Source organism: Lissotriton vulgaris, chromosome 1_2 (assembly GCF_964263255.1).
Source record: "Lissotriton vulgaris chromosome 1_2, aLisVul1.2, whole genome shotgun sequence".
Classification (NCBI taxonomy): domain Eukaryota; kingdom Metazoa; phylum Chordata; class Amphibia; order Caudata; family Salamandridae; genus Lissotriton; species Lissotriton vulgaris.
The window spans coordinates 20,384,684-20,395,030 of record NC_141686.1 but is presented as its reverse complement, the minus strand read 5'-3'; the positions used below and the strand labels follow the sequence as shown (position 1 = coordinate 20,395,030).

The 10,347-nt window shown below is 37.0% G+C and overlaps 1 protein-coding gene across 1 annotated transcript in view; it reads right to left on the bottom strand.

Moving 5' to 3' along the window:
* Window positions 1-1,586: 1,586 nt before the first annotated feature.
* FBLN1 (fibulin 1) overlaps window positions 1,587-10,347 on the bottom strand; it is a 911,174-nt gene continuing 902,413 nt past the window's right edge. The window contains exon 17 of the mRNA XM_086952748.1: window positions 1,587-1,829. Within this exon, the coding sequence (XP_086808874.1) occupies window positions 1,690-1,829 (140 nt within the window). The 3' untranslated portion in view covers window positions 1,587-1,689. The remainder of the gene's footprint in view (window positions 1,830-10,347) is intronic.

Below are 10,347 nucleotides of genomic sequence, written 5' to 3'. Positions count from 1 at the left end.
GCAAATGTAACATTTGATGTGTTATTCACCACAGAACACCAATTTGTGAAAGCAGAAAAACAAGAGAAGTTTGTGTATATGACACATATAATTGGCAAAAAGGTAGGCATTTTCAATATTTATGGAAATTTAAAACAATTTTTATTAAACGTGACAAAGGTAATAATAAAAATACAAGTACCATTAATAAAGATAAAGTGACATGTAAAAAGCATCTCAATTATTTTGGTTTTTAAAAACTTACACCAATTAACAGCTTTGTTAGCCTTGTCATAAACACAATGAAGAAAAAACTAAAACATAGAGCATGCTTCCTTAATACAAAAAGAATTATCCATGCAGGTCTTGTTGACAATTAGGCAAAAAAAAGATTAAGCAAACAATGTTATTGCTTGCTATGAGGCACATTTTTAACCAAAAATGTCAATATAATATGAATTTTAAAAAAACTAAAAAATACTTTCATCAGCCCATTACTAATAGAAAGAAAAGTCAACCTAAGTGTATAGGAAACCACTTTCAAGAGTAATCTGTTCACCAGTAAGCCTGTAACTATACAATCGTGTAAAATCTGATATTATAATCTAAACATGTGAATTATGATCAGATATTACCGGTTTATGCATGGTGATCTTAGTCCATTATGGTCTTAAGGCCATAAGTGCAACAAAAATATACTGAAGAAAATTATAGTTTTGTTCAATGACCTAAAAAGTCAAATAAAGTTTGGCAACGTTTTGTGTCCTTGTAATTCTTATGAATATATACAATCACACACTAGGCTGACAACTGACGGAAAAAGATAAAGGATGTAACAATGGGACTTAATCATCTTATGTGTGTTCATGTCCTATAATCCTTCTACATCAAAACGATAGGCTGATGTACTCAATTGATTTGTCAGTATATTTAGAAACAGTTATTGCTCAGAAAGTACACTAGACATGAAAGATTCTGGAATTCTAAACAAAGTAGTCTTCTTTTCAATTTATAGTAGACAAAGCCTAATCTGGTGAAAAATAATCCTTCTCTCAATGTTTGTATGGAATGTAGTCAGATTAACACTCCAATAAATTGAGAGGTTTTAAAAAAACTTTTTTTCCAGGTTCTATGGCCTTTTTTTTAATCAAATGTCATTCTTATTTAATCATACACCACAGCATTTTAATTGCAAGGGTGTGTTTATTATTTCCAGGATTACATTTGACTGGCCTTAAATTATAAAGATGAATGACATTACACTTGCAATTGGAGTTCCAGCTGCTGTAATTGCATATAGTACTTATAGTACAATGGAAGTTCTGACCTTATAATAATTCAAATTTCATTTAGCTACTAATTTTACTTGGAATGCAAAGTTACCAGGCATGCATAACCTTCTCATTAAGATGAAGAATGCAAATCACAATACTATTACCCTGTCTGTTACAGACATTGTCGAGTGAAATATACTCAAGTTTATACATTGAAATAGCTATGCAAGACAGTTATTTTGTGCTTTGTTTATACTTACACCTTCAATGAATGCAACTGCATGCCTTTTTCCTAATTATATTCACTATAGCTTAGCATTTGCGCAATGTATAATCTTATGAAATAAAAGAAACTACTGACTTTGACATTTAGGCATGTGACATCAGGGGTTTTATGAAGCTAATAGGTTATACATATGAAAGTTCAAAATGTTCTCTAAAACCAGTATTCAGAGACAAAGATATGGACATTTACGACGTTGCGATGAGAGATAACTCCGCCCACTACATAGTTCATTTCTAGCTTCAAGACAGCATGGAAAGGCCCGATGATGGGCCTAATTTGTCGAACAACACCTACAAGAAAACATATAAACATCATATTTAGTTCTCTTTTAAAATTTATATTTCTATTTTAAAATACAGCTGTTGTACAGAAGGTTGAAAATTATTAGTGCTATGTCAACATCCTATTAGATAATAACATAAAAACCAACAATCGACGACCCACAATAAATATGATGTCTATTCACCTGAGATCATAGCATGTCTACACTTGGTGACTAATATTATAGCAAATAACTATTTGAGTGTGCACATGCATCTATTTTTCTAACAATTCTTTTTAAACTTTTTTTCTAATGTATTTTAGTTGCAGTCATACAAGGATAACAGCCCCGGCTTCTAAATGATTACACATTATAATAGATTGAGAAGTGCTCCCATTCCTTTTTTAAATAGCTATTATATTAATGAGACAATTCAAATGATGTCATTTTTCAGATGTGTATATATATATATATATATATATTATTTTACTGTTTATCACATTTTTATGGAACAAAGGGTTCACATTTGAAGATAAATCCGGAGATTATTTCTTTCCCTATGCATTTTAAGGCAAGAACCTCTTTATTAGGGAGATACTAAACACTATGAGAAGAGGATTAGTGTACATATAATAGATTTAATGTACTGTAAGGAATTTGATTCAAGGCCAATGAAGGAATATTGGTCTATTTTAAAATATGAAGTGGTCTACGCAAATGTTACTATTTACACATAAATTGGCAATGTCCTTCATTACACACAGACGTGGAAGGTATGAATTATTTTAACCATCAGAAATGTCAGAGATTCAAGATGCACCAATTTTCCTAATAAGATAGAAAACATACAAGAGCATTCTGATTATATGTTATGTACAATGGACATAAACAGTATTTATACAAACACCAATAACTCAGGCGCAATAGAACATAATTAAAATAACCTATTAAGTGCGTCCACAGAGAATGCAACTTCTAGAGATTTTTTTAATATGAATTGATTTTTTTTTTGGTAATGGAACTTCCAAAATGTTTGGTATTATACATGATTCCAAGGATACATAACAATTGGTAAGGTCTACCATTCTGGCTAATCATGGTAGGTATTGATTCATTATTCCAATCATTAGCAATGTACACAGATTACTATTTATACCCCTTAGTAAGACATATTCAAACATAATCCATTACATTTTCCTTAAAAATATGCAAAACATCCAAGTGCATACTACATATTATTTATGATATACGTAAACAGTCTTCACACAAACATCATTCACTCAGAGGTAATGGAAAATACTGAAACCTTGTGATTATAGGTGACTATAGAGAAATGCAACTTCTAGTCTCTTTTAAGATGCTAACTTTTGAAAAGGAAGAATAGATATTGTGAGAATGAGGACTATTATATGGTGTGGTTTTGTGATCTCACTGTATAATAATGGCATAATTCAGTAACAGGTTCCGTCAGGTTTGTTTGTAAAACCTTAGCTCAGACCTAGGTAGCTCTGGCTCAGAGCAGTCAGGCTTTGTCAAAGAATTGCAAAGCATTAAGAAGTACCAGAACAGTTGAATACGAAGAAAATGCAACAAAATAAAAAAAAATCTCACCCCAATTTATAAACATTGAATGATTTTCTATATTTAAATAGACACCTCAATGACAACAATTCACTGGAAGGTTCCAGAGACAATAAATCGCTGCTTTTCACTAACACACAATAAATCATGGTAATCTACTGCAACTGTGGTTTCGGGTGAGTTCACGACAAGCACGTTGAAAACAATTATCTAGGCAATCTTGAGGACACCAACTCTGGCAGGGAGCTGGCCACAAGTCCAACAAGGGGGAACTTGCCACTTCTAGATATCTCAAATACTGTTCCCATGGGAGAACCACTATATAAGTCAATAGGTGGTCCGGATGCAAGGAATCTGGGATGCTGAAGATGCTCAGGAATGCTGTGGATGCAAAGCCAGTGTTGGGGGTCTTATTGTTACCACTCCTTGGCTCAGTAGCAGAAGGAATGACTTTGAAATCAGGGGGCGATGTCCCTCAAAGTCTGAGTGAAGTCCAGCAAAAGAACAGTTGCCACGCGTCTACTGGTCTCCGGTTACAGCCAAGCCAGTGGCTCCCTTTCATATGCAGTAACTTCCGTGCTGGGTGACGAAACATCTATGCGGAGGATTACTTTACGGGAAAGAATATGAAACTATATCCCAGATAGCTAATAAAACGTGAATACAAGCCAGCTGAGGATCATTTCCATGTTAATTCCATCAAATCCAAGGTGACAAAGCTTGCTGTCCTGAAGAGTCGAGCAAGTAAAACGCTGTCTCAATAGAGCACTCCAGTCAAAATCTGTGGGTCACTTTAGACACTTAAAAAGAAAAAAAAATACTTCCAACTTTTTTTATACATTTATATAACTCACAATTTCAAGAAGTAGACTGTCATATCTGGAGCGGAACCAGGCTTCAGCCAGGTTTGAACGGGCCATTCAGACCCAAAGCTTCAGTGTGCCTGTGTGTGTGATCATGTGCTTTGGTGCACACGTGCACTTGTGTGCCTCTATGTATTAGTGTGTCTGTCTCACGGGGTGCGTGTGTTTCTCAGCATGTGCATGAATGTGTGCCCGTTTGTAGGGCGGTTTCTATGTATGTCTGTATGCGGGGGTCAACAGGGGTTAAAAGACATTGGCATTTACAACGTTATTACTTGATTAATACTTCATGAAAGGGAAAAAAAACCAATAACATTTTCAATGCCAATAGCTCAAAACAATGTCAACAATGTCATTGCGAGACCAATTACATTGTAAATGCTTGTTTTTATATGGTGCAGATCAATCCAGCTTATGTGCAGTGTGAAAAAGAGGTTTCTTGGTATGAGCGAGAAGGAGACATTTGTTGCCTTTAACCATGTGTAAAAAGCTGAGCCAATTTTAGTTTTCCATTTTTAAATTTTGTGCAGCGAGTGGGTTTTTTGATTAAAAATATGAACAAAAGTTACTTACCTGTAAACTGTGGTTCTCTAGTATTGGTGTCTTTCATAGATTCACATGCTTGAATAATTCCCTGTCGTCGAAGTGAGAGTCCTACGGTACATAAAATAGAAGTAATATACATATATATATATATTTTGATTGTACCTTTGTGGATTTAATTTCGGAAGGTGGTTGCTTTCGAGGTGACTTCACTACTTACAAATTGGTTGCTGCTTTCAAACAGTCCTGTTTTTGCTTCTTCTAACGAAATTCTTCAGCAGCAACCCCCGTCTCCATTTTGGGATCACGGACGACGAGAGCTAGTGGTAACGTGTCGAGAACAAATCGGCCTTCAACGCAGAATAGTGTTGTTGGTAAGTGACCCGTGAACTGTGAGCGGTGGGGAGGAGTGCACGGCACATGCGGAGAGACTCTGGTTAAAAACTCAGTACAAGTCGTAGCCGCATTTATTTTCCACAATTACAGAGCACACTACTAACATGTCAGCAGAGACTTTACGGGACAGAGAGGCGGCGGCGGACGCACTCTACTCGAATCTCCCGAAGGTGGTTTCCAAATCTAGCACAAATAAAACCACATCAAGCGTAACTGACAATACTGACGATGGCAAAATAAGAACAGCATTAAAGCGCTTGGAGAAATGCATGAGACAAGAGGTCACCAAGTGGTGGGAGCATAAATCCTTATCTAAATACCTGGAGGAAGGTCGCGTCCCACGAGGTCTACGCATACTCCTTGCGCCCAGTTACGAAAACCTGTATCCTGAAATGCTCAAGGAATGGGGCCAAACGAATTTGGAGACATCAGGCAAACTCATTCAAATTCTCGTAAAATATGCAGCCATTGATAGAGAAATACTTATGAAAGAAATCAATGACAACGATGAACTTTTAGCACAATTTGAACCTAATGACCTCGTAGCAAAAACCCGCAAAGAGATTCAAGACAGACTAAAGATTTAAGAAGAGAAAATAAAAGCTCGAAAAATATTCAAATTTGCTTGGGATAAAGAGGATTATGTCCCGGGGCGAATCTTTACGTTTGTGGGGAAGTTTGAAACGGCCAAAAAAACAAAATTTGCTCAGCAAGTACAGCAAACGAAACAATCTCAAAAAGTGGGGGCTTCAACATCAACAAACATTGACCTCACTACAGAAATGAGCGACAATAAATCTCTCACTAGTGGGTCATTATCGGATGCCGGCGAAGCAGGAGCATCGGATATAAGTTCAAAAGTTCTCGACCTGGGGGAAGAGGTCGATTTTTTAGTGTCAGACCGGCTGCAGACACTAAGACCGCAGACTCCGAATCAGCAGAAAAAAGATCAAGGTGCAACAAGAGAAGAAACAACCGCCGCGAAAAGCGTAAAATCACCCATAAAGCAAAAGCGGCAGTACTGGCGCAAAAAACGGTAAACAATAATGTCATTATCAATCTTTCAATGACTACACTGACTGAGGCAGAATCACAATTGCTAAGCCTAGGTCTGACGTACTGTCCGATTTCGGACTTCTGCTATACCAAAACTAGGGTGGACATCTTCTGCTATATCCGTAAATTGAAATTAATGAAGTTTTTTAATATCAAAGACGGTTTAAAGGAAAATGTGTCAAAAAAGGCGACTTTGACTGCTATTATCGATCCTGTAGTCCCGGCACGGGACACAAGAACCTTTCTCACAATGCATCAATTGGCGCAACATGCGATGCCTAGTTCCGAACCAACATCGACCCAAGAGGAACTGAGGGCGGCACAAATTGTTCAAATTGGCAACAACATCAGCCCCTTTAAACCAAAGTCGAGCTTCATACCTAATATGCCTAAAGACTCGATTGACATATTTCACGATGTCATTGTGGAAGACTTAAAACAGCTCTATCACAAGGTAAGACACAGAAAACGATATAAAAGCAAGCATGAATATGACTATGCCTCTTTGGTTAATAAACTCAGCAAAGACCACAACATCATTGTTACCACTGCCGATAAAGGCGGTAATGTAGTAATATGGCCTCAGAAAGACCAATTAAGTGACTGTTCCTGCTATTCCAAGACAACTATGAAAAGTTATAACGAGGCCAAAGAAGTTTTAAATAAATTACTACATAAGTGGAAAAGAGAAGGCATGTTATCTAAACAGGAATTTGAGTTTCTCCAGGTAGATTATCCTGTTTTGCCTAAGTTGTACCTACTACCAAAGGTGCATAAGAATGTGGTTCCTGTGCCAGGTCGGCCCATTATATCGGCAATTTCAGGAGTGGCAGAACACATCACGGAATATATAGACTATTTTTTGCCGGATCCTGTAAAGGAGCTGCCTACATACATTAAAGACACTAGTGACTTTCTCAAGAAAATTAAGGGTGTTCCATGGACTAGTGATTTAATATTCATAACCCTAGACATAGAATCGCTCTATATGAGCATTGTACATGATACTGGTCTAAGGGCGTTGGAGCATTTTTTGGGGAAAAAACAGATCAACTGTTATAAGCATAACAAAATGATTGATGAATTAACAACTTGGTGTCTCTACAACAATTTCTTTTTGTTTGGCAGCGATATCTATTTGCAAAAACGGGGTGTTGCAATGGGGGCCTGCTTCTCCCCCAGCTACGCGTGTCTTCACGTTGGCTGGTGGGAGGAGCAGGTCCTACGGCGCACCTATGGGGCCATCTTGGAACACGTAGTGCATTGGATGCGCTAGATCGATTACGTTTTTATTTTGTAGAGGGGTGATGTGGATAGTGCTGTGAATTTTGTTAGTTCCATCAAAGTAATCATGAGAACCTGAAATTTACGTCATCTATTAATAAGTATGAAGCAGAATTTCTAGACGTTAAGGTTTTCATACACGATTCACATCTTGCCACCAAGCTACACCGAAAAAGCAATGCTGGAAATAGTGTTTTACATGCCAGCAGTGCTCATCCAAGACACGTCATCAATAACATCCCCTTTGGGGAGCTTCTTAGACTCAAAAGAATATGCAGCACAGATGATGACTTCGCTGCATGCACGGAAGAAGCTCTAGATAGATTTTGCCAAAGGAGATATAAAGAATCAATACTCGTGAATCACTTTTAGCCTCTGAAGATCTAATTAACGTTGTTCCTGCTCCTGTTCCAATGACTCTACACCCAGATTAATTATGACCTTCAACAAACAGGAGAGGAAAATCAGGATCATCATAAAACAAAGATGGCCTGTTCTCAAGACAGATTTGGTGTTATCACCCAGATTATCTGACGGGCCCACTATTACATATAGAAAGGGCCCTTGTCTTAGATTACAAATCAGTAGGGAGGTTCCAGAGCTGGGCAAAAAAGAACAGTGGTTATCCCGGCCGGGATTTACACGTTGCTTCAGCTGTTGTGCTTGCAAATTTGGGGTGAATACGACCAAATACCCCACACCTTTCAATCCTGATATGATTGCCATTAAGGGGTCACACACTTGCAAGACAGATTTTGCTGTCTATGCCCTGACATGTACCTGCGGCCTCAGATATGTTGGCAGCACGAAGCTCCAGGTACATGTCAGGATTCTTCAGCATTTACGCTACATTGTTAATAATGATGGTGCGTATCCCGTGGCCAGGCACTTTAAAGCCATTCATAATAACAACCTTCAGTGCCTGAGCTACTTTGTCATCGCCTCAATCCCTAAACCACGCAGAGGCGGAGACAGGGAAAAAATGCTTAGAAGACTGGAATCCCAATTCATTTTGGAGTTAGACAGCCGTTTTCCCAATGGGTTAAACACCACTGAGGACCTTCGTGTCTTTTTATAATATCAAACTTTTCCTCTCCATGGGAGGTTATTCGTTATGAGTTTCCCGTCTGTCTGTCTGTTCTTACCATTTAGTCTCTGATAGAAAAGATTTTCTTTTCCTCTCGCATATTTTTATGGATCAGTACTTTTGTACAATCCCTGTTTTTTTCCCCTGCTCTCACTATTTTTAGTAGCTAACATTTTTTCAGGCACTTTTCAATGAGGACATAGACAATATGGGATAAATATGGTGGTCCGCTAATCACTTTGACTATTTGGGGGATTTATCCCTCAATTTTCTTTTCTCTAATATTGGTTTATTGCAGTTTTTTTAATTGACTCCGCATGCCTGTTTTGTACGGACATATATCGCCTATTAATGACCAATCAATGTACTATGCATTTATGCAGTATATATTATCTCACAGAGTTTTTATGAATCTGCTTATACTGTTATTGTTGTGTTCAATTTGCACTATGGGTATTTGTTTATATATGATGCGTATGTTGCACAGCAAAAATATGCACTTTATTGCTAACTATTTGCACAGCGTATTTTGCACAAATTGATACTTGCACTATTTTGCACATATACTCTGTTGGCCATATATATATAAAAAACCTTAATGAGGTTTTTTTATTTTGATTTTTTCATTGGTGTTGGTCATAGCATTTATGCAGAAATGTGGACGATGTTCCATTTTTAACAGGCGCGTAGTCTATTATATTTTTGACATGTGCGCTTATGATAATTTTACAATGTTTTATTTAGAAATTTTAAATCATTGTAGCTCATTAATTTATTTCAAACTGTGTAAACGCACTATCGCAACAATAACCATCAATACATTGGTTTAGAGTTTATTAAGACAGCTTGGCTATAAGTAAGAGTAGACCACTATGCCTATAACTTTGTAGTGTGTCCTCTATGCCCATTAATCACGTGTGGGTTTTCAAAAAAATGGTGGAAAAAATGGAGAAAAAAATGTGTACTTAAACTGTGGAGAAACCAATGTCTGACGATCTGTGAGCAAGGACGGATGCCCGAAACGCGTCGGATCTAGTGGCTTCTGCCAAATTTGCATGTTGGAGTTGCGTGATCTTTCTTTCACTCGCGCGAGCGATAAAGATTGCATCTTTGGGTGTGTATATATATATATATATATATATGTATCGTAGCAATTCCTGTTTCCTTGGCGATTCCACACCAGACAGAAAGAAGGACCCCAAGCAGCAGATAAGTTCTCAGTGGAAAGATTTATTTGCTCTCAAAAAATGGTATTCCAGGCACGACGCATTTCGGTTAACCAGTAACCTTGATCACATAGCGACACTGCAGCTTGTTACATTCTTAAATACTCATTTTTTCAAACATTTCAGTCATGTGATGACAAACAGTGAAAAAATACTTCTGTTGACGCTATGTCCTTATATATCAATAGCGACCAGCTTAAACATTGGATAGGTTCTGGTTTATGATGTTGTATACATATTACTGCATAAATGCATTATATAACAATGTGCAACATTGCGCAATAAATAACTAAAAAATATATGTATGTATAGAGACTTAATTCTCGTTTTCATTATCTTTGCATCATTATATTTAAGCGCAGTATTCCTTTGTATATAATGATAATAACAGCATGAATGCCTAAAATTAGTATGTGCAATATGACGCATAGGTTATGTAAACATCTCATATTAAAAACTTTATAAAAATATTCAATATGGAGTTAAAACATATCGGCATGAATGCCTATA